A 25,924-nucleotide genomic window follows, 5' to 3' on the forward strand; every position below is an offset into this window, starting at 1 on the left:
GAGATATGAGAAATAAGAGAAATGGTTATTAATAACCAACAATTTGAGGAAATTCAAAGTTCCCCCTTCTTCTATGGTCCTCATTTCAAAGTTCATTCTCTTGAAGGACACTATTGATTATAAAATTGAATGAACTCTCCTCAATCTTGGTCAGACGCCACCCAAACTAACAAGAAATTTAATCTAAGGTGGGGAAGCCCATGGTGTTCTACTCAGATCGGAGTGGGGATAAATTCTTTGATTAGACTACTAGAGAGTGGGGTGATAGGATACGTGTGCATGTGTGTCTAGGTGCAGAGATAGTCTCTTTGTCCAAGAGTGATGTCACTCAGTCCTTCATTGGGAGTGAGCCCACTTCTCACTGTAATATTAATTTCTCTCATTAATTGTTAACCAATCAGAGTTGATTGCCACCCTCAGTAATACCCACTTCCAAGAACGTATAAATTGTGAGCCTGCCCCCATGAAGGGTCTTTGGCATTTCAGAATGCCACTGATTTCTTTATTAAAATGTTAGCATTATTAATAAAATGATTAAATTATCTAGAAAATATATCTCTTGAACTTCTAAACTGTCACAGAAGGCAACTATTCTTACTCTCTTTCAGACATGGTGAGAGGTGAGGGGCACCATGGGTGTGGACTATTGCCACACGTTGTCAATTTTTTTCAGCATATTCATCAATTTTACTGATTTCTCCCCCCCTCCATATTTTTCTTTTGAACAGTTTTTTTTTGCTATGTGGGATGGTTCTCTGAGTGGAGAGAAAGTGTTACAATTTTGTAAAAATTAAGCCATTTTTATTTTGTAAAAGCAAGATATCAATAAAAATGGTTTTTAAAATATTTTTTTAACTCTAGTTTGTAGATCAAAGAAATTTTTTCAAATGTCCCTTCTTTGTCATGAGAATCGGATGAGAATACATAGAAGACACATAATCATAAAATGCTATAAAAGAAAGCCTCTTTCTTTGGGCTTTTGAGATTAGCAAATGTCTTCCTCCCAACAATCTGTGAAATATTATTCTCATTTTACAAATGGAGAAACTGAGGCCCAGAAAGGGAAAGTGCCTACTCATAGTCAAACATAGTCAAACAGTTGGTAATTATCAGAAACCGGAATCTTTCAGCTATAAGGCCTTCAATTTTTCCACTGCAGTAGCCAGCCTCATACTATGATTTCCAAACATTTTAGATTCTCTGAATACATTTTACAACTGCCAACAGCCTGATTTGATTCTGGTCTAACAACTGACACAAAGCCAAGAGTAGAAAGACTGCATAGTGCCTGTATCATCACATAGGATGGTAGATTTTGAGCTGGAAGGGACCTTACAGGTCATTTATGCCAGTCCCTTCATAACAAATGGGGAAACTGAGGCCTGAGAAGTTATGTGACTTGCTGAAGGTGATACGGCTAGCCTGAGAGACTGGATTTGAGCCCAAGTCCTCAGGCTTGTTCCGTCCCTAACGTGAGACTGAATGTGTGGGCTATTGAATTAGTGGGATGCGTGTGAGTGTGTATAGGTACACACATACATCCCTATATGTTCATATATTTATAGATATAAACACAAATGCATATATATAGCAATAAGTATGTATAAAATATATACATATATGTATGCAGAGAAATATATACTATCCTTTCTAATACCACTTCCCCAACCTACATTTACTCTTCAGAGAATGCTTTACTACTACTCTTAGAGCCCTAAGAGTTAACTCTGAAATGCTATTTTTCTAGTACTGTAGCGCTTGAGCCCCAACCAATGTGCTTTCAATTAACAATCAACCAGAAGACTCAGCTGGTGTTTTTTAACAAAGTTATTTACTAAAATGGTACAGTAAAAACAGATGGGGGAAGGAATAAGCATTTTTAGCATCTATTGTATGCTAGGTACTATGTCATCTCATTTGATCCTCACAGCAATCCTGAGAGGTAGGCTTGTATTGTCCCCATTTTACAGTTGAGGAAACTGAGGTAAATTGAGATTAAGTGACTTGCTCTGGGTCACACAGTTTGTAAATATCCGGATCTAAATTTAACCTGAAGTCTGCATTTGAGCTCAGGTTTTCCTGACTACTGGACCATCTGACTCTACTTACTGACCTACCTAGCTGCCTCATAGAAATACTTATTAAAATTGTTACTTTATTAAGTAGTAAGAAATACAAAGTGTCGATTATGTATGAAGCACCATGCTGGGTCCAGTGAGTACAAAAACAAACATGAAAAAGTCCTTGCCTACCAGCACTTTTTTACTAGAAAAGAAAGAGAGAGAGGTAGGTGACCTATATGACTGTCTGGAGAAGGAAAAGTGATATGGAGATGAACAACTAGTTCCAGTGTGGCTGAAATGTGGGCCATGCTACAAGCAGCCTGCAAAACTCTTGAATCGGGCCAAACCAGATTAAAATGCAAATGGGAAATATTTCGCAAAGTAAATAAAAATATAACACAATAGAATTTTTTGGGTGGTTTTCAAAGCCTATATATAGCTGTGTCTTTTCTACTAGAGTTTGATACTTCTGGTACAGAGCATGGAAGAACTAGAGCGGCAGTCAGGAAGACTTGAGCTCTTTTATCATTATGAAATATTATTTCATAAATATTAATAATGTTATAAATACTATTATATTATCTGTTGTGATATAATTATTATAAATTATATAATTCATTATTGTTATTATGAAAAGGAGTAATGTGAAGTGAATATGGAGAGGTAGATCATAACCCAGTTATGGATGGCCTTGAATGCCAGATCAAGGAGCCTGTATTGCATCATTGAAAGAACAGGGAACCCCTAGTGATGTTGGGGCAAGGGAGTGACTTGGCCAGATCTCCATGTTAGGGGCACTTTTGTCAGCTGTATGGAAAATGGATAGGGAAGATTCTGGAGAAAGGGATACCAGTTCATAGACTATTATCTTTAATTAAAGGAATAATTTAAGTCTAAATAAATGTTAGCTATTAAAAACTGCAGAGAGGTAGACTAAGGACTAAGAAAAGGTCATTTATCAGTTGAGAGGTCATTGTTAACTTTAGAGAGCACATTTTCTGTAGAGTGGGGGGGGGTTGGAAATAAAGATTGACAGGGGATGAGAAGGCAGTAAGGAAAAAGAAACAGAAAATATAAAGCAGTGGTACCAAACTGAAATAGAAATAGGTCCACTAAATTGTACATAAAGATCCTTGTTGCTGCATATTTACTCCCCTTGGGAAGCTCATGGACTAGATAAGGAGAAACGACTAATACAATATAAGACAGTAAAAGCTATTTACAATTACAAGGTGTTATTATCATTACCTATGACCATAGAGCAAGATTGCCTCCAGCATTTGGCTTGCGTATGTGGAAGCATATTAAAAACTTCCTTTGCAGTTTCTTTAGAAATATTTCTGTAGTCTAAAAACCCTTTTCCAGATGTGTCTCTTTAGGTAGTTTAACTTCAGAATAAAAGTTTTTTTTTTTTAAATTGTATTATCTTATATGAATTTATAATCTGTCCCTCTCACTGAGTGTCCCCCTTCCCCTTTTATGGGACAACAACCTCTCCCCAAACAAAACCTTCATCATATACGTTTAGTTCAGTGAAACAAATTCCCCAAGGGGCCATGCACCAAAATATATATCTCTTTCTATATTTTAAGTTCATCATCTCTCTGGGAGAAAAGGTCTTCAGTCTTCTGGACTCATAGTTTATCATGACATTAGTCAAGAGTTCTAATATCTCTCAAAGTTCTTTTCATCTATAATGTTAACATTGTATAAATTGTTCTAGTCCTCATTTCACTCTGCTCTGGTTCACAGAGGTCTTCCCAGTTTGCTCTGTAACTGTCCATTTTTGTCATTTCTTATGGTATGCGCCATCATTTGTTAAGACATTCCTTAATAGGAAGATACCCCTTTAGTTTCCAATTTTGACTTTTTATGAAGAGTTGTTATATTTTTATGCTTATGTGTCCTTTTTTTCTTTCTTTGAGCTCTTTGATTTAGTAGAGTTGAACACTAAGCAGAGTAGATTTAGTAACAGCAGAGCTGAGGCAAGGGTATTCTAAAGTAAATCATGTCATCCATAAAAATTGATAATTGTTTCTTCTATTTTGTTTATTTCTTTAATTTTTCTTGTTTTATTGCTATACTTAGTATTTCTAACACTATTTTAAATAGTGGCAGTAATAATGAACATCTTTGCTTTAACTCTGACCTTCTTTCAAGACTTCTAACTTTTTTGAATTATATCTGATGTTTATTCTTGGATTTAAATAGATACTATTTACTCTAGTAAGGAAAAGTCCATTTATCCCTATGCTTTAAAAAAACTTAGAAACGGGCTTTGGATTTTAATAATTTTTTAATAGAAATGGATGTTGGATTTTGTCAAAAGCCACAAATCTTCAGGAAATTGAGTAGAAAATGAAACTTACTTTTTTCCTTAAGATCCTTGTCTCCCCCCAACCTCTGAGGTGATTGTACTTTGGCCCATCTAAGGGCAGTTCTTCTTCATGATTATAACATTCGTCCACAAGAGAAGGCCCCTTTGATTTCTTCAGAACACTTGAGAATAGTGGTCAAAAAAGGAATGGGATAGTGACTACTGTTCTGGAATGTCAACTTCAAACTTTATTTTAACATATTATTATATTTTCCTTGTTAAAGAGTTCTGTAAAAGTTACCTCGAATTATCTAGGGGTATGGAGAGGTCAAGGGCATGAGGAGACTGCTAATTTGGATGTTTCTTTGCTCATCTAGAAATAGCTTAGATTTAGAATAATTTTAAATTGCCTAAAATGCATAGTTCAGTACTAGTATTTTTTCTTCAGCACTCAACTCCTGAAACATCCCTTTACCCTGTGGGAGATGACTTGAGAATGAGGAGACTGGGCTCAGTATTATGGAAAGAATTCTGGACCTGGGAGTAAGGGGACCTGGGTTTTATCTTGGCTTTGCCATTGACTTGCACTATGACCTTGAATAAATCAGTTTCACCCTCTAATTCTCAGTTTTCTCCTCTGTAAATATTACTGAAGAAGTCAGTCCTCGTGTTACATAAAGGCACTTCTAGCTAAGGGTTCTGTGAGCAAAGCTGTACTGCCACGAACTTATTAGAGTCAATATATTCTGAGTCTCACACTCTACCCCTCCAACTTCATCTTTTGCTCCCATCCCCTCCCTGAGCAAAGTTTCAGAGCTAGAAAGGTCTTTAGTGACCCCTCATTCCTCCCCCTTTTGGCACAGTGTCTTGCACAAAGTAGGTATTTCAATATTTGTTGAAGGCACTGAAGATGTTTAGCCTGGAGGAGAGAAGGCTTAGGTGAAGCATGATAGTTATCTTCAAGGGTTTGAAAGAATCTGACACAGAAGAAGGAAGTTGTGACCTCAAAAGACTTATGTTTGATGTGAAGCACCCCCTGTTAGAGGTAGCCAGAAGAGGAATAGCCTATCTCAGGAGGTGGAAAGCTCTCCATAATGGGCAGTTTTCAGGTAAAGGCTGAATGCAGTCCTTCACGGTCTCCATCATCCAGGTCTCATTATAGGCCTGCTCTCTTCTACTCTTTTCCCCTCAGTGATCTTATCAGCTGGTTTGGGTTTAATGCTTGTTTCTGCACTGAGGATTCCCAGGTCTATAAATCCAGACCCTTTCCCTTTCCTGAGCTGCTGTCCAGCACCACCAATTGCCTGAGACATTTCCAACAAGACCGCTAAGCATCTCCAACTCAATTTATTCAAAACAGAGGGCAGTTGGTGGTACAGTGCAGAAGTCAGGAGGACCTTAGTTCAAATTTCACCTCAGACATTTTACACTCACCAGCTATGTGACCTTGGGCAAGTCCCTTAACCCCAACTGCTTCATTCTGAGTCATCTCCAGTTAGTCTGATGAATATCTGGTCACTGGATTCAGATGACTCTGGAGGAGAAGTGAGGCTGGTGACCTGCACAGCCCTCCCTCACTCAAAACAAAGTCAAGTGCAAGTGATGTCATTATTTCTCTGATGGCACGGTGTTCTTCGGCAACAAAGGATGAACACACACACACACACACACACACACACACACACACACACACATACACCTAATCCAAAACAGAATTCCTCTTTCCCACCATATTCTCCCCTCTTCCAAACTTCCCTGAGATTATTAAGGGCCTTACTATCCTCCGAGTCATTCAGGTTTAAAACCTCAGCATCACCTTCAAGTCCTCGCTTCCACTCATTCTATATATATACAGGCAAATTATCAAATCTTATCTTCTTGATCTCTGTAGGTAGGGGAAGCTCTATCTTTCTATATAGAGGTGGCATAGTGGATAGAATATTGTTCTTAGAGTCAGAAAGACCTGAGCTCAAAACTGAGGCAGTCCTGTTAAGTAACCTGTCCAGGGTCACCCAGCAAGCATCTGAGGCCAGTTTTGAACTTAGCGTAGTGACTGACACGGTAGATATTTCATAAATACTTATTCCCTTCTCTCTTATAGCATTGATAAGCCATCCCCTTCACTCCATTCATACAACCAATCCTCCCCTTCTACTTCCTCAGTTAGAAGGGGGGTGACCTAGGGGTCTATAGATAACAGAATTTTGATTGAGTGATAGAGACGAACATGATAAACCTCAAAGGAAGAGAGGTTACTGAGTGATGGAGGGTGAATGGCATCTGGGAGCAAGGAGGATTCCAGCCCCCACATCAGCCAGAACTAGAGAGAGTAGTCGTGGAGTCCATGTCATCTGAGGGGAGCCAGATTTTGGCAAATGATGGTAGATGGAAAGAAAAGGAAAGGAAAAGATTTAAGATGAAGGGAAGTTTGTTTGTGAAATAGGTATTCCAGAGGACACTATGTTAGAGCTGGGTGACGTTTGGTTGAAACTTTGAGGTAGGAGAGTTGCAGGCAATGGGAATGAGGAATTGGGGTGGGGTAGAGGGAATAGGGTTTGGATGATGAGTTGAAGGAATTTAGAATCACTGAGATGTGAAGGGTATGACCAAATGTAAGAATGTTCATCACTGAGTGGAAGGTGCCACTCCTCTTCCCAACAGACTGGAGTCAAATGCAGTATGAGATGGAAGGTAGATGGTTGATGGGAGGTAGAGCTGAGAGCCCCTTCTCCACTACTCCTCTTCTCTCCAAAGGCTGGAGATTACGCAAAAAAAGGGCATAGCTGGAGATGAAAGTCTAACCTACACAGCAAGAAAAAGAAGTCCCATTCCCCATCCCCTTTCCACACCCTTCTCTGTGACTTTGCACTGACTTGTCTCCCATGCTGTCCCTCTCCACTTGGGCTTCTTAGAATCCCTGGCTGAAGATTTAGAGAAAACATGAAGTTTTCTCTTTTTTATGTAGCTCTTTGTGCGTCTGCAGATTACAATGTGAACTCCGTGAGGGCAGGGATTGTCTTTTGCATCTCTTTGTATCTCCAGAGCTTAGCACAAAGCCTGGTACATAGTAGGGGCTTTAAAAACCTCTAATTTCTTGATCTACAAAAGTTGAAGAAATTCTTATACGTCCACAGGTTCAGCGTGGGCTAGGCAGACTTTGGGGTCACTTTAAGAACAGTTTTTGTTGTCTGAGCTGCCTCCTTTAAAATCAACAGATTTAGATCCCCTAAAACCAAAAGATGCAAGTGAATTCACATCATATTTGCTTGTAATAATCTTATTTAAAAAATCTGCTCATTTAAAGATGCAAGTGAATCCACACACTTGTTTGTAATAATAACTTCATAATTTTTTTAAAAACCCTGTTAATTTAAAGATCCAAGTGAATTCACATCATATTTGTAATAATAATTTTCTAATTTAAAAACCTTTATTTAAAGACCCAAGTGAACTCACATAAATGAAAGAGTGTTGCTGAGATGTGGGGGGGGCATACTCCATCAATAAGAATTCCCCACTTTTCTCCGCCTTTTCCTTTCTCATTAACTTAATTAACAACCATTTCCCCCCCTCCCGCCCGCCCTGGTCCCTCGTGAACCCCCTGAACGCCCTCAAAATGTCTTTCTATTCCCTCTCGCGATCTCCTGTGACCCAGGTCTGGACTGGAAGGGTTTCGTGGACATCGCCCTGGGAGCACGTGGCTCAAGTGCGTGGGCAGAATTTAAAAGGCTAGCTTCTCGTCCAGATCCCACGGTTGTGCGGCTAGGGAAACTGAGGCACGGGGCGGGGCTCCCAGAGAGTGGAGGAAGGGCTCGGCTTCAGCGCTCCGCCGGGGGGTGGGGGAGATGCGGCTCACCTAACGGTCCCACGAGGGGCCCCGCCCCTGCCCTTGCCCCGCCCCCTGCCCCTCCCCCGCAGGGTGCGCCAGTCTCCGGCCTCGCTCCCTCCCCCGGGCCGCGCGCCCCCTCGGTCGCTCCCCCCAGCCCCGCTCGGCCTCACACCCAGGCCCCTCCCCCACCCAAGGGTCACCCCACCCCCACCCCCCCGCGGCGGCGCGCGCCCCGCACTCCCTCCCCCGGCAGCCCCCCCTCGGAGGGCGCGCGCACCCCGCGCTCCCATGCGCCGCTGCTGCCCGGCTCTATTTGTAAACACTCCGAGCGCCGCCGCCTCCGCCGCCGCCGCCGTCGTCTCCGCCGCCGCCCGCCCGCTGCCTCCGCCGTTGCCGCAGCAGCTTGCAACCAAGATGGCGGCCGGTGGGAGCGGCGGCGGCCTGTCGTCCTGCCCGCCGGGGGTGGGGAACGGCTGCAGCAACAGCAACGGCGGCGGCGGCGGCGGGCCCGGGCCGGGCCTGAGCTACAATAACTGCGCCGTGGCGGCGGCCGCGGCCTCGGCCCCCGGAAACCCGGCGGCCGCCTCCGCCGCCGCGGCCTCCTCCGCCTCCGCCGGGCCCGGGGCCGCCTCCGCCCAGGCCGCGGGGAGCGGCGGCGGCGGCGGGGCCGGCTCGGCTGTGGCGGCGGCCCCCGGCCCGGGCCCGGCCCCCGCGGCGGCCCCGCCCGGGGCAGTGGGGGCGGCGGGGCTGGTGCTGCACCGCGAGCCCGTCTACAACTGGCAGGCCACCAAGCCCACGGTGAAGGAGCGCTTCGCCTTCCTCTTCAATAACGAGGTGCTCAGCGACGTGCACTTCCTGGTGGGCAAGGGCATGAGCTCGCAGCGCATCCCCGCGCACAGGTGAGACCCCCGGGCGGGAGGGCGCCCCGGGCGGGGGGCCGATGGGCCCCGAGGACGGGCATGGGCCCCTCCTGAATCTCCCCCCAGGATGGGCACGGGCCCCTCCCGAACCTCACTCCTCCAGGATGGGCATGGGCCCCTCCCGAACCTCCCCCCAGGATGGGCACGGGCCCCTCCCGAACCTCACTCCTCCAGGATGGGCACGGGCCCCTCCCGAGCCTCCCCCCCAGTATGGGCACGGACCCCTCCCGAGCCTCCCCCCAGGATGGGCACGGGCCCCTCCCGAACCTCACTCCTCCAGGATGGGCATGGGCCCCTCTCGAACCTCCCCCCAGGATGGGCACGGACCCCTCCCGAGCCTCCCCCCAGGATGGGCACGGACCCCTCCCGAGCCTCCCCCCAAGATGGGCACGGACCCCTCCCGAACCTCCCCCCAAGATGGGCACGGGCCCCTCCCGAGCCTCCCCCCAAGATGGGCACGGCCCCCCCAACCTTCCCCCAAGATGGGCACGGGCCCCTCCCGAGCCTCCCCCCAGGATGGGCACGGGCCCCTCCCGAGCCTCCCCCCAAGATGGGCACGGCCCCCCCAACCTTCCCCCCCAGTATGGGCACGGCCACCCCTAGCCTTCCCTCCTCCAGGATGGGCATGGGCTCCTCCCGAATCTCCCCTCCAAGGATGGGCACGGCCCCTTCTGAACCCCTCCCCCAATGTGGGTAGGCCCCCTTCTGAATCCCTTTTCCCATTGTACCCCAATCCCTCTGAGAAGAAAGCCGGGCAGCCCCGGGAGTGCCGGCAGCGCTCCCCCAGATTGGCTGAGGATGGGGATAGCCTCCATCCAAACCCTCCACCCCCATTCGGGGAGGATGAGGATAACCCCCATCCAACACTCGCCCTCCCCCCATTTTTCCCCCAGCCTCTTTGAAAAGAAAGATCTGGGCAGCCCTGGACAGCCAAAGAGGGTACCCGCAGACTGGGGGAGGGTGGGGATGGCTTCCATCTTTCCCCCCACTTGTGCCTTCAGCCCCTTTGAAAAAAAATGGGCTGGGCGGCCTTGGAGAATCAAGGAGGACTTCCTTAGACAGGAGGTGTATTGAGATGATCCCCATCTGAAACTCCTCGCTCTATTCTATCCTTCCACCCCAGTCCCAGCTCCCCTGACAGAAAAAAAGGTAGGCAGCTCCTCAGAGCAGCACCACCCCAAGATAAGAGAATGGTGATGGCCACTCATCGGAAACCCCCCAGCTCCTATGAAAGGAGAAAGCTAGAGTCCCCAGAGAGCCACAGAGGTATGGCCAGTTAGGACGGTAACGAAGAAGTCCTCTTATCAGAACACCTCCCCCACCCACCCCCAGAGCTTCCCCACCCTAACCACCCTGCAGGGAAAAAGCCAGGCAGTCCTCCAAGAGCAACCAAGGGAGCTTCCAGGATGAGGGCAATGATGATGTCTGTTCGTTAGGAGCTCCCAGCTACTGTACTCTTTCCCCTCCCCCCCCAAACCCAATGTTCCCCTGCAGGGAAAAAGCTGGGCAGGGCAGTCCTGAGAGAGCCACAGAGGGAGCCTCCAGTGATGAGCATGATGATGATGATGGCCCCTCCTCTGAAACTCCCCCACTGTGGTACCCCTCACCACAACCCTGCAGGGAAAAAGGGGCAGTCCTCAGACAGCTCCAGAGGCAGCCCCCCTCCCTGGCACTATTCCTAGCCCTCCTGTTGCCCTTTCCTCTCTTCAGGCTCACAAACCAGGCCCCTCCCCGATGATTGCCCTTTGCCACTTTCTGCAGATAAACCTCTCTGTGGTCCTTGATCATAGATCTCTTTCTTCCCTTTAGATCAAACCCTCTATACTCCCCTTCCCCAGGTACCTCTGGTTCCCTTTTACAGATCTGTTATTCTCAGTTGCTCCTGAACTCCCTTCCTCTGATTTCCATTTTCCCTGATTTCTTAACGCCCCCCTCCAACCTAGCCCTTTCTTAGAATATACCTTCCTATTTTAAGGGTGTCAGCTTCTAAATCCTCCCCTTTCCCATTGTCCTCCCTTGCCCTGTTCTTCACGTGTGGGTCCCTTTCCCCCCCCACTGACTTCAGAGCAGGTCTGTCATGCCCTCCTAGGGGGAAAGTTGTGTCTTTGTCTCTGAGGCTCCCAGTTTACCCACAGGGTTCCTACCTTCTCTTTTCTTATTGCCCCCTTGTAGAATTGGGATGCTTTCTGTTAGTCCTGGTTTCTCCCTTAACACCCACCCCCCGCCTCCCAGTTATTTCTCCTCTCTGGACTTCAGTTTTTCTGTTTGTAAACTGATTGCGTTAGACCAAATGCTCTCTAAAGGGCCCTGTGATTTGATTTTACCTTGAACCCTTAATTCCTAAACAACCTCTCAAAAAGAACAAAGGAAACAGTGGGCAAATTCTAGCTTCCCTCCTTTAACTCCCTTCTCTTCCCTTACCCACTAATGTTTCCACATCAGTTTCCTCTCTTCCAACTACATCTACCCTTTAGGTAGGTAGATAGTAAATATCTCTTGGTTATTTGGTTATTGTATAGGATAGTAGATATTTAAGACAGCTTCCCTGTCATTCCTACCGTCTTGTAATTACAGTCCTTACTGTACACACCTGCATTTAAAACGTCTTGAAGGCAGAGACTATACCATACTACTTTTGTATGGTGTCAAGCATGAATACTCAGTTGAACTGCAAACACTTTACCTTTTCTGGAAGGCGTTTCTTGGCCATCTGCCCCCTAGCAATGGGTCCCCCCTCTGAAATTTATGCTATTCATTTGAGACTCACAATTTATTCCTTTGTGTAATTATTTTCATATAAGACAGTCTCTTACCCCAATCAGATTGTATAAGGTCAGTGGCCCATGAAAATGGCAACTAGCACAGTCTCTTGTGTAATAACTTGGATTAGGGCAGGAAGGAAAAAGACATTGTAAAATTACTGACTTTGTTCTAGGCACTGTACTAAGGACTTTACAGATAATATCTCATTGGATCTGAATTTGGAGTCAGAAGACTCAAGCTTAAATTAGTACTTGGTACTTAATAGCTGTGTGACTTTGGGCAAATCATTTGATTACTGAAATGAGGAGAAGGGTGACGTAATTAAACAAACACCTTCTATTTACTAAGCTTGGGATGGATAGGGAAGACTTTTAGAGGTGAGACATTTTTAGTTCAATAGATTTCATAAATTCATAAATGTTTGGCACCTTGGAGAATATACAAAGAAATTTGTGGCATCCCTGGCCCCTGCCCCTCAGGGTTTACATGTAACCAGTGAGGCCTGAAGGGGAAGAAGTCAGAAATATTATGGCTTAGTAGGGAAAAAAGAAGGCATTAAGCAGTAGAAAATGAACCTTGTGTGTACAGGTCCCTTTCAGCTTAAATCCTGTGATCAATTAATATTGCCTGATTGGTATATTTGCAATTTAATAGTCTTTAGTTCTCCCCTCAGAAGATTGCTGTGCCCTCCCTGACCAACCATGCACAGCTAGAACTTTCTGTTGTGCTTTCAACTCAAGTACTCCTTTTCCCCTTTACCTGTGTACCTTTCTGTAGCCTTCTTGCCTTCTGCCAAATGGTTTTTATCTCCTTGGGGATCATTGTACAGGTATGTTTGTATGTTGGACTTTAAGCCAGATTCTTTCTTGTCATTCCTGATAAGCAATATTTTATTATTTCTTGAAATTATGCACCTTCTTTTGGGCCTCAGATACCTTTCTGTTTGTGTGTTAATAGACAAAGGACTTTCAGGAGTGAGGCCTCATGCACAGCTTAATGGGAAGAGATCTGGATTTAGAGACAGAAGGAGAACAAGCCAGCTCCTTGATCCTCATGAGGCAGGTGTGGCCTCCAGAGACCCCAGTCCCCAAATTGGTACTTTTTCTGCTACATGATGCTGCCTCTTCTTCCCCAGGACTCTAGAGGTGTGGTTATCTTGAACTGAGATTTCTACAACTTCATCCATAGATCCAGTATAGAGTAGCAGATGGGCCTTTGAAATGGAATTTTTATCCATTAACCTGGTTATTTTTTCAAGAAAGGGGTTGATGGTGTCAATGAAGTTGAGAAGGCAAATTGTAACTGTTAATGATAATGGAGGCCAATTAAACCCTCCTGTGTTTGAAACCAAGGCTTCCTCAAGGGGGAATCTTACAGGATGGAAGCCTGGAGAAGCTTCACATCGATTACTTTCTGAGTTGGAGGGGATAGGGTGAGGTGTTCAGAGTGGAATGTGAAGTTGCCAGCAATGTACCAGGAGTACAGTATAGCTATTCAAAGTGCAGGAGATCTGTGTTAATAACTGCCAAAAAGCAAAGTATGATAACTATAGGTTGTGGATGCACAGGGCCAAGAACTGCTGTCTAGGCAGTGATTTTAGTACTGCCTTCTGGCTCTGTTCATTCTTTATTGTTTCATTCACCAAAGAAATAATGAATACTATTTCAGCTGCATTTAGAGGCATCTTGGAATAGCAGAAAGAATGTTAGTACTGTGAGTCAGCAAACCTGGATTCTGATCTTGACTGCCATTACTTTACTGGGGACTTTGGGGGAAGTGCTTGTCTCCTCAGGGTCTCAGTTTCATCATTTACAAAACTAGGAGTTTGAATTAGTGGCCCTCTAATGGCCCTGACAATTCTAAATCAGTGATTTGTTGTGGGTTTACAAGTTGGAGGGTTTCACTGGAGATTTAATTGACCTCTGTCATTTTGCATATTTTACTTAGTTTATTCTGGATGGTAAAAAATAATTTAAAAAAATATACTTAACAAATATTTGTCAGTAATTGAATTTGGAGAGTGTATTTCCAGATAAACAGCAAAATAATTTACAAGTGGTTATTTATTAAAGTGCAGTTACATAGCCCTAAATTTAATAATTTTTAAAATCCTTTAACAAAGGATAACAGTGATTTTGAATTGTTAACTAAGTCACATGATTTTCAGACGGCATTGCCTTGAAATGAAATTTTGAAATTTAGCAGATGCACAGAGAGATTGACATGCCTTGTCAGGTCATTTTTTTGTTTTACTAGAAATACAATGTAGTTGGAGTACTTCTGAGAGAAAATAATTTTCATAATAGTTTTCATTGCTGAAAGTTCTGTAGTATGACAAAACAAATAATTTGCCTTTATGTAGGACTTAAAGTTTGCAAAGTGCATTCCTCTCAGTTAACCTCTTCAGGTAGCATACTATAAATGTTATTTTTCCCATTTTTCAGTTGAGAGAACTAAGGCTTATATATTTACAGTCACCGCTGGGACTCTGACTCTACAGGATCAGAGATGGAGAGCTGAGAGGGACCTGGAAAGGTGTTCTCTGCATTGTTTGCTGCTTCACGTTAGTCTTTTAGAACCAGAAGAATGTTTGAAGCGCACTATTGGGATAGAATTCATTTGAAGAATCAAATTTGACACTTGGAATGGTTGAGGATGATAATGAACTTACATTGTGTAACTTGTATAAAATTATTGGTGTTTAGTAAGGGGAACTAGAGCTGGGACTTTACTGGGGCTGGAAACTTATCTTGAGGAAAATTCCCTCAAGCAGTTATAGATCAGCACCTAGGAAGGGGGGGAGGGAGAGATGTAGCTGGGATGCAGTGGATGACCTTGGGGGCTTCAATGTCTGACCAAACTCCCAGTGCCCTGCATCACCTGCTTCATGGGATTAAATTTATAGGAGAGCCAAAAGATCATTCATGCCACTTAGATGAAGCTACTTAAGTTTCTCTTTAGTGTAAAATAGTGAATCATCAGAGACCACAAGATCATATTGTTTGTCATTAAGTCCCACGGAGGGAGAGGGAGAGAAAAGAGGAGAGGGAGACAAAGGGAGCAAAGGAGAAAGAGAGAGAATGAATGGGTTTATTAAGACCTTATGGGCATGTTAGATGCTGTGCTAAGAATTTAGAAACAAGCAAAAAGAGTGCCCTCAGGGAGCTTTTACAATCTAGTAGCAGAAGAGAGCTGAGAAGAGAAAATGGGGGGAGAGGGGGAAGGTGCTTGCCTAGGAACCTGGGGCAAGGTGGAGAAATATTCTGGAGAATTGTGGGTTTGAAGTGGGCACGACTGACTTGTGCTTCCTCAAACTGAGGTTCAGGAGGAGAACTCAGTAGTTGGAGGAAGCTGCTGGAGGGGAGGAAGCAGAATTGGACAGGTCACCCAGGGAACCATGGGCTATTGTGGTTTTGAAATCCAAATTAAACAACATTCCCAAGTGTGCCAGAATCAGATTAAAATATAATTGGGAAATATTTAACAAAATAAAAATACAATAAAACAGATAATATTAAACCTTAAAACTAAGTCGGTATTTAGCCAGCAGACATCTTTATATGTGAATTAATGGCTTCCTTTCTTTTTGGTGTCACTGGCTTAGAGCTCGGAGAGGTTGTGATTTGGCAGTGTTCACACAGCCTGTATGCGTCTCTCTACTTAAAGGCTGGTTCCCTATATGCTGGGTTATGCTGCCTCAAATGTCTAGTATATCAGGAGATATTTTTGGAGTTACCTGTCTGTATGATGAGTACTCATTGGAATGGTACTTGGGTGATAATTGGTTTAACAATTAATGCTTGTAGGGCCTAGGGCACCACTAGAGGGAGTTGTGATCAGTCAATTAAAAAATAATTATTGATGTTCACATAATAATAATCTATGTCAGTTTGTGATAAGGTCTTGAAGACTTCAATAAAGAGATAATAAGAATTTGAGGGTGGTAGGGAAGATTCTTAACTGGAGAGGACTGGGAAAGATTTTATGAAAGAAGTGATATTTCTGGACATTGGAAAGATGAGTTGGATTTTAAAAGGCAAATATGAGTTGGGTTGGGCAAAGAGGATTTTTGAGAAAGGGGAAAGAAAGCAGGATTGCCAAAGTCATAGAGGTAAGGAAGCCTTAGCTGTGTATGAGGCATTGTGAATGATTTTGTTTGGTCCCATTATTGAGATAAAGTAGGTTGGGTTTAGGTTGTGGTGGGTCTTGAATGTCAGGTTAAGGAACTTGGGCTTAAAAAAGTTTTTGAGCAGAGTAGTGAGATCAAAGTAATGGGTATAGGAAAAGAGTAACCTGGTAGTGCTGTGTTGACTGGGGGAACTGACAGAAAGATAACCAGTTAAGATAAGCCTTTACAGTAGTTCAGGCTAGATGTGTATGTTTGTCCTTCATTGCCAAAGAAGACCATGCCATCAAAAAAATAATGACATGACTTGCACTTGACTTTGCTTTGAGTGAGGGAGGGCTGTGCAAGTTCACCAGCCTCACTTCTCCTCCAGAGCCATCTGAATCCGATGACCAGATATTCATCAGGATGACTGGAGATGACCCAGGATGAGGCAGTTGTGGTGAAGTGACTTGCCCAAGGTCACACAGCTAGTGAGTGTCAAGTGTCTGAGGTGAGATTTGAACTCAGGTCCTTCTGACTCCTTCTGTGGTGCTCTATCCACTGCACCACCTAGCTGCCCTCAGGCTAGATAATAATAATAATAAAGTCATGGTGATGATTAGAGCTAGTGTTTATATAACACTATAGAGGGTAGTGATAACTGGAGTGGTGACAGTGGGAATGAATTTAAGATAATTTGTTAAGGAAGAATCAATAGGATTTGTTTACTAAGTATGGAGTTGGAGCAGGAGAGGTCAGTCATAGAATTTAGAGGTGTAAGGAACCTAAGAGATCATCTAGTCTGATGTCCTTATTTCACAGATAAATACAATTTTAGTCTCAGTGGTGGGGTATATTGTGTAGCACCAGGTGGTTGAATAGCTCTGTTGTATTCTCATTTGAAATCTTGTCATAGGATCAGTTTTAAGAAATAGGGGATTTTTACTCTGGAGAAGTAAAGACTTATTGGGGGAGGGGAGAAAAGGAAGTATCCTGTGATCATTATCATCAAGTATTTTGAAAGGTTGGTGATGTGAAAGAGGGATTTAGATGCATTTTGCTTTGACCCACCTCTCCAAGAAGGCTTTCCCAACTCTTCTTAATTCCAGTGCCTTTCCTCTGTTATTTCTTATTTATCCTGTATATAGCTTACTTTGTATATAGTTCTTTCCCCTAATAAATTGTAAGTTCCTTGAGGGCAGGGCTTCTTTTTATATTTTCAGCACTTTGTACAATGCTTGGCACATAGTACATAGTAAGCATTTAATAAATATTGATTGATTGATTGATTGATGGTAGCCACATTTGAGATGAGAATCAAAGAACAGGTAGGAAAACATAGAGCTTGTGCTGATGCTAGAGATTAGTTTAGTTTGCCTGAAACATGGAGGGGAATAACAACAGGTAAAATTTGTAAAGTGGTGACAAACTGGAGGGCCTTCAATGCCAGGCAAAAGAGGTTGAACTCTACTCCCTAGGGGATAGGGAGCCACTGAAGATTTTTTTTGCCTTTTTATTTATTTTATTAATTTATTTTCAGTTTTCAGTAATCACTTTCATATGTTTTGAATTTTCTTCCCTCCCTAAGATGGCATACAGTCTTATGTGGGTTCTACGCATACATTCTTATTAAACACATTTTCACCTTAGTTGTGTTGCATACAAGAATTAAAACGAATGGGAGAAACCATGAGAAAAACCAGAACAAAATATAACAAAAGAGAAAATAGTCTACTTCATTCTACATTCCGATTCTATAGTTCTTTCTCTGAATATGGATGGTATTTTGCATCAAGAGTCCTTTGAAAATGTGTTAGGTCCTTGTGTTGCTGTGAAGGGCTAGCTAAGTCTATCAGAAACAGCCCTCGTCCACTGTGGCTGTTACTGTGTATGATGTTCTCCTGGTTCTCACTTCACTCAGCATCAGTTAATATAAATCTTCCCAGGCCTCTCTGAAGTCTTCCTGTTCATCATTTCTTATAGCACAATAGTATTCCATTTCATCCATATGGCACAAATTGTTCAGCCATTCCCCAATTGATGGGCATCCCCTCTATTTCCAGTTCTTGGCCACCATAAAGAGAGCTTCTATAAATAAATTTGTACATGCCACTAAAGATTTTTGACCAGAGGATTGACGTCATTGGAATTTTGCATAAGGAAGATGAATTTGGCTGGAATATATAGGATGGATTAGACAGAGTTGAGAGAGTAGAAGAAGGAAGGAAGAGCATGAAGGAAGCTGTCACAGTCATCTGGGTGTGTGGTGATAAAACACCTGTTTTCCATCAGAGTGGAGGGAGTACAGACAGATTGTCAAAGATCTTAAATTTTTTTGGTGAAGGATATTTTGAATAGAGCTTGGTAACTGAATGAATATGAGAGGAGAAGAAGGAGTGAAAAGATAGCACCACATTTTTGAATGTGGTTGTTGAATCTGAGAGAATGAAGAAATTGTTAAGAGGAGAGACATATATACAGAGAAGAGGGCCAAAGATAGAACATTGGAAGGCACCCATTTTAAGGTGCCAAAAAGCCCATGAAAAGGCAGAAGGAAAACTGAGAGCGTGGCTTCTTGGAAACTAAGGAAAGGGAACGTCAGTAGGGCCAGATGCTGCAGAGAGATCAAAAAAGATAAAGACTGAAAAAAGGCCAGGAGGCCATTGTCGCTAGATCAGAGTACATGGGAGGAAGTTAGGTGTTAGAAGACTGAAAAGGTTGGAGGAGGGTTATGAAGGTTACAAAGATCTCTGAATGCCAAATAGGATTTTGTATTTGATCCTGGAGAAAATAGGGAGCCACTGGAGATATATAGAATGGGGATAATATGGTCAAACCTGCTTTTGGGAAAATCACTTTGGTGGCTGAATGGAGGATGGATTGGAGAGTGGGGAGAGACTTAAGGCCAGCAGACCTACCTGCAGCCTATGGTAGCGACCCAGGCTAAGGTGATGTGGGTCAACACCAGAGTGGGGAAAGTTTCAGGTGAAAAGGGAGCATGTTGGAGAGAGGTTGCAAAGGTGAAATGGATAGGCTTTGGCAAATAGCTTGGACATGAGAGATAAGGAGGAGTCCAGGTGAATTCCTAGGTTGGGAGCCTAAGGTACTGGTAGGATGGTGTTGCCCTCTATAGTAATATGGAAGGAAGGAGGAGGGGAGGGTTTAAGGGAGAGATAATGACTCGGTTTTAGATTGTTAAGTTGAAGATGTCTTCTGGAAATCCTTCCTTTGGGATGTCTGAAAGGCAATGGGAGATGAGAGACTTGGAGGTTACTTGTTGCTTTCACTGAGTAACACCTTGCCATTTTGTCAAGAATATCTCCTCCTAACTTTTGTTATAAAATAGGGTAGTCTCTGGCTTTGGCTTTGGGTTGTTATCTGTTCTTCTGAACATCTGGATGGAGTCTTCTAATAGTCACAGATTTGGATTTCTTACACTGATATGAAGTCTGTATCATTGTAGGCTTTTAGGTAGATTTCAGAATCAGAGTTTCACGCAGTGGTCTATGTGTTTCTTTGTTCTCTTGTCTTTATTCTCTATAGTTCTGATTAATAGTCTCAATAGCGCTGCCCTATTGCTTTACAAGTCCCCAGGAAAATGAAGCAATGTAAATCAGGTTACATTGTAGCAATTGTTGACTTGCAGCTTCATCAGCCTTAGCATTACTACACCTAACACGGCACACTACTATCAGCGCTTCTAGTACTGTCTTTTCCCAAGCAAGAGAATCCATTGAACAAGTATCTGTTTTCTGCTGCCACATATTTGTTGTCTACTGTCAACCAAAATTTCTGACCCAATTTGTCACATATGGAATAAATTTACTGCATGCTTTGCAAAGCAGCAATTGCTCGTTGATTGGTGTATGTGCATCAGCCATGTGACAACTTTGAATAAAAAGATTCCATAGTTAGGCTGCTAGATAAAACTTTTCCTGAGATAGAGTTTGCTTTCTTTCAGTCTTCAGGTAAAGGTTGAAGGTACCTCATAATATCTAGGAATTGATTACATAGCATAGCTTTATTGAATAACCCCTAGGAGCTATACCACATACTTTTTTATGAGTATGCAACAATTCTGCAATAAAGCAATAAACTTTGCTAATTCACCTAATGCTGGGGTGGGGAGCCTCTGGTTTCAAAACCAGGTGTGGCCTTCTAGGTCTTTGGGTGCAGCCTTTTGACTGACAACAAATTTTATAGAATAAATCCTTTTATTAGGGGGATTTGTTCTGTGAAGTCTGGATTTAGTCAAAGGGCCCACTTGAGGACCTAGAGGGACACATGTGGCCTCTAGGCCTCAGGTTTCCCACCCCTGAATGTAAGGGACCAGTTAGCATTACCCATTATTCACTGACTCCCAGCATTTGTTCATTTCTGAATGTTTCTAGGCATTGGCTCACTAAATAAAATTTGAAAATTCTTCACACTACAGATTGTGGAATTTGCAGTAGGGCCAGATCGAAGTATAATAGTATTTAGCTATTGCATAGTCAGGAAGAACCATCTGTACCTTTCAGACATTGTGGCTCTTCATAATAATAGCTAACATTTACATAGCACCTACTATGTGCCAGGCACTGGGCTAAGTACTTGACAAATACAATTTCATTTGATACTCATCTCTTTTGTCATAAATTTCAATCTGGCAAGAAATCCATTTCTCATTACCTTTTAGATCATCGGCTGTAGAAGGAACTTAGCTGATGGACTCGTTGCTGGAATCAGAAAAAAGAAAACAGTTTCACTGCCTCTTGGGCTGTAGTTGGAGCATTTCCATTATCAAATTCACTTTTTGATATGAAAGTTCACTAGCACATTAGTTATTCTAAAATCTATTCATCAGAGTGTCTCTCAGACCTTTTATCAGTAAAGATTCAAGCAAAACTATATTATTATGACAGCTATACTATTTATACCAAACTATAAATTCTGAAAATCTGAAAAAATAGTAAAATAGTGGAAAATACATGAAAAAATAATTTTCAAAACTATAAGTATGTTAATCACAAGGTTTTATAAATGTTTGATCAGTTTTATTGACACTTCAAAGGGAAATGACTAATGTGGACAAGGGAGTGATCCAGTAGAAGTAAATGAAGGAGAATTTTTTCTTATTTACCACAAAAGTACAAAATATTTAAGCATATGTATCCTTGGATGCGTTTAGTCCTTACAGGTAGAATCACATTTCTTGCATTATTTAAAAAGTTAAGGAATGTTGATAACAAAAATATAGAAAAAGTCATGAAGTATGAAATAGTGGTTCAGATATCAAAAAAAAAAGTTTTGTTTCAGTTGATGTACCTGATTCTTCCATGGAAGAGTCTAGGAGAATGAATGAGAGAGCAAAATTCAACCATTTTCCGTATACAAGAAACATTTGAAAGTAGGCATAAACAGTATGAAAAAAGCATGATAATATAAAACTTGAAAAGCATTTTGTGAGGTAGGTAACGTAAGTATTGTGATTCCCATTTTTCAGATAGCTGGATTAGAGAGGATGGTTAATGTGTCCGTAGTTGATATTGGCATATGTCCTGAAAACTACCGTATTTAAAATATTTTTTACCTCTTTTTAAAATTTTCATTTCATTTTATATATGTTGAGGGTTCTACCTAGTACCTGAGATTTTGCAATCTTAAATAAGATGGAAAAGCATCTATTAAGTACTTACTATGTGCCAGGCACTGAGCTGAGTGCTAGAAGTACATATTAAAAATGAGGGTAGTCCATGCTCTCAGGAACCCATGTTCTAATGGAAGGGAGACAACATATAAAGGAAAGTTTAATAAAGGTCATGACTTTTCTGCTTGTGGTGCTGAGTAAACTTTTGATCCATGGTCTGGTTTTGTGCAAGCCTTGATAAGGAGTAGGGGGGAAGTTCAGATCAGTATATGGTGCCTTTCAAGGCCAAAAGTCTTCCATAGTAAGTCAATTTGGAAAATACTGTTTTAGGAAGTAGGGAGAATTTATGTTGCCAGGATATTCTATCTTAATCAGTGTTGCTTTCCCTATAACATTTCTTGGAGATGGAAGGGATGAGTGGGGAGGACACCTTATTCTCTTTAGATTATGGTATGGGTTGAAATCCATAGTAGTTTATTCAGTCTTTGTATTAGTTTATATTATGGATTAGAATAATACAGATAAATAAAATGAACTTTTGCAAAGTTGTTTACTTGTTAGAGTAGTTCCAGAAGGCACTGAATTTCCCTCCCTATAGTAGACTTCTTCAGAGTGAAAATCTAGAGAGTGTGCTGCATTGACTTGTTAGCTGTTTTTTAGTAGTCTGACCACGAGATAAGTAATGTGTCCATGGTTAATGTTGGAATGTGCCCTGAAAATCACCATATTTAAAATATTTTTACCTCTTTTTTCAATTTACATTTACTTTATGTACATTGATATTGTACCTAGTACCCAAGGCATTTAGTTATGGCACAGTGGGACTGAGTGATCTGTTTTGTGTGTATATATGTGTGTGTGTGTGTGTGTGTGTGTGTGTGTGTGTGTGTGTGTATGTGTGTGTATGTGTGTATGTGTGTGTGTATGTATATATCCACACATATATATCCACATGTATACACACATAACATGAGCCATTATATATATATATATATATATATATATATATATACACACACGTAGAGAGAGAGTGCCACTATATATAGCCATATATATATATATATATATATATATATATATCAGTTAAAACAATATATATATTTCACAGTGTGAAAGGGTGCAGACATTCCTAATTGTTGAAGGGACTTCTTAATCTGGTTTTAGAGAATTGAGTCAAACCGGCAGTGTGGTATAGTGGAAAGAACTTTCAGAGGACTTGGGTTCAGATCCCATGTTTGTTCCAGGGTGACTCTGGGCAAATAATTATGATCCCCAGCGTCTGTCTTGGTTTTGAAGTTCTTATAATAAGGCATGAGGCTAAAGGAGGCAGTTTGTATAATGGAAAAAGCCATGAACTGATGGTCTGTAGGTTCCACTGATGCCATTTAACCACCCTTGTGACCTTAACAAGTCACACTGTATACCTTAGTTTTCTTATCTGTAAAATGAAAGGATTAGACTAAATCCCTTAGTTTCCTTCTAACCCACAAATTCCATGCCCTGTGTTTTTCCCTCTAGTTTTTCTTTTCTTTTTAGGAATATAGCATGCACCTTTTCAGTATGTTCTAGTTGAGCCCAGAAGGAATAGCAGTGATGATGTCTTGGATTTATATAGTAGCTCTCTTCTTGCTGTTGAAATATGAACAAACAATAAAAGGAAAAAATCCCCAACAAACAGGCAGAGTTGAGCAAAGTCAATTTCTTCACCAATGGTATCGACATACCCTGGAGGGAGGAGGATATTCTGATCATCTCACTCAGTAAATGTTTTGTTTATTAAGTGCCTACTATGGGTCAGGTGCTGTGCTAAGCTGTGAAAATTGCATTATCCCTTTTAGAGGATAGGTATTAGCAAAATGCAGGAGAGTAATAGGGACACAGGAACCTTTGACTAAAACATTAGGAGTCATTTTTATACATGTTAAGGATGCTTCATATTGCCATTGCTTATTCAGCATCTGAGCTTTGAAGCACTATCGAAGCTTATAATATTGGCTGAGATCTGGGGGAAGAGGAGGAGATAACTGTGTACTCCCTTAATATCCTTGTGACGCATAGTGAAAGTGAGGAAGACCATCTTCACCTTAGGTGGACCTGTTAAGCATGTTGTGAGAAGACTTAGATAAGATCCATCATTTGTTGGATCAAATATATGCACTGTGAATTCAAAGTTCACCATGTGCAGGCATTTTGGAATCACAAAGGCAAAAGTAGTCCCTGCTGTTGAAGAGCTCATATTCTAGTGGGATAGAAAACCTGCAGGCAGCGGTGTGCATGGAAAATATACGGAGTAAATGGCAAGTAATCTTAGAAGGCACTGGTGGAGGGAGGGGGCAGGGGAAATTGGAGAAGGCTCCTTGTAGAAGGTGGGATTTAAGCTAGTCTTAAAGGAAGCTCAGAGATAGAGGCGAGAAGAGTGGACATTCTAGGCAAAAACATGGAGTGTCACATGGGAAGAACAGACAACAAGAAGGCCCAGTTTTGCTGGACCATAAAGTACATGGATGGGGCTGCTGCTGCTCTTTGTCCTTCTCGAAGAGGACCATGACATCAGGAAGGTGATGCCATGACATGCAAGGGAATTGGATTTAAATGAGGAAGGGTTTTGAAGAGTCACCAGCCTAACTTTCTCCTCTAGAGCCTTCTGGGTCCAATGGACAGATATAGATCAGGACAACTGGACGTGGCCCAGGATGCAGTGGGGGACCTTGGCCTTTTCAAGCTAAGGTCTTTAATAGGTCTCAGTTTGATTGAGGCAGTACCCATTCTGTGATTAAGGCTTTATAAAAAATAAGACAAAAAAATGGCTTCTTAAAAAAACAATCTGGGAGGGGAAGACCCTCAGGGTTTCTGGAACAATTTACATTCATTCTGAGCCACTCAGGACCCAAAGAGGTCTTCCCCTCCCAGATCTATAGAGAGGGGAGTAAAGTATAAGAAGGTAGGATAGGTGGGTAAGAGTCAGGTTGTAAAGGGCTTTAAAAGCCAAACAAGATTTTCTATTTGATCCTGAAAGTAACAGAAAAACAATGGAGTTTATTAAGTGGAGGGGAAATACAGTTGTTTAGAATTTCTTTTTGTTTTGGAGAAGCATTTTAAGTTTTGTATGTGTAAGAAATACCACATTTCATGTAAGACCTGGATTTGAAGATAAAATTAGATAATGAATTTGACATGTGTATAACCATTAAACCATTAGTGTGTGTGTGTGTGTGTGTGTGTGTGTGTATTTATTTATTTTAGTCTGGACCACTGATTTAATTTGTGTGGGGAACTTTCTGTATTGAAACTTCTGTTAGGACAAATTTGTAAGTTGTCTCTAACTCACAGCCCTAGAATTTCTTGGGGCACTGAGAAGTTACCAAACTTGTCCAGTCCTCCTATTGATATGTATCAGAAGTCTTCCCTCCTCCCTGTGAAGTCATCTGTCATCTATTTGTCAGGGGGACTAAATTGCAAATACAAAGCGCTCTTAAAACAAGTGGTTTGAAGAAGAGTGTTTGTTACAGGTAATTATCAGTAAAAGCAGAGTCTTTGTTTTAGGACCATAGAAATAGCAGCTCTAAGATGTATAATTCCATTAAGGACTTAGAACTTTCAGGACTTCAATTCCAGATTAGGGAAAGTAGTTCTAAATATTAGGGGAAAATGAATCTAAGCACTGTCAGTGGAAAGCTGTGCATACTTAAGAAATGATAACATCTTCGGACTTCACTTGCCTTGTAAAATTCTTAAAGCCTTTGTGCTAAGCACCACACAAAGTTGTTGTGTTGTTCAGATGTTCATAAGCCAAGGCTTATGAGCCTTGAGCATATCATCCAACCCCCCTTCTCTGGGCTTCAGGTCGTTGTGCTATAAAGATCATCTAAAGATTATCGTTAATCTCGAAGGGTTCTTGTACCTGTGCTCTCTTCCAGTTTTGACAGGTAGTGTTCTTAGGACTTTTCCTGCTTCACCATTTCGCCGTCTGTGTTCTATAAGGAACCTTTTTTAGTCTGATAGTGTATGATTCTATTTATTTAGTTCAACAATCCTTTTTTTAAGAATTACTCTTGTACATTATTTCTTAAAATCTTTGAATTCCCAATTCTCTGTAACCCCACCCTTACCTATTGAGAAGGCAAGCAGTGCGATAACAAATTATACACGTGAGGTCATGCAAAATATTTCCATATCAGCCATCTTCCAAAAACAAACGAAAAAAAATCAAGAAAAATAAAGTAGTTGAAAAAGATGCGCCTCAGAGTTCGTCAGTTCTCTCTGCGAAGGCGGGTCACAGTCTTCTTTGGGAAGCT

General features: G+C 42.1%; 1 protein-coding gene across 1 annotated transcript in view; it reads left to right on the forward strand.

The window, feature by feature from the left end:
* Positions 1-8,434: 8,434 nt before the first annotated feature.
* Positions 8,435-25,924, forward strand: part of BTBD2 (BTB domain containing 2) — a 68,731-nt gene continuing 51,241 nt past the window's right edge. Inside the window, exon 1 of the mRNA XM_072601495.1 lies at positions 8,435-9,108. Within this exon, the coding sequence (XP_072457596.1) occupies positions 8,498-9,108 (611 nt within the window). The 5' untranslated portion in view covers positions 8,435-8,497. The remainder of the gene's footprint in view (positions 9,109-25,924) is intronic.

Source organism: Notamacropus eugenii, chromosome 4 (assembly GCF_028372415.1).
Source record: "Notamacropus eugenii isolate mMacEug1 chromosome 4, mMacEug1.pri_v2, whole genome shotgun sequence".
Classification (NCBI taxonomy): Eukaryota; Metazoa; Chordata; class Mammalia; order Diprotodontia; family Macropodidae; genus Notamacropus; species Notamacropus eugenii.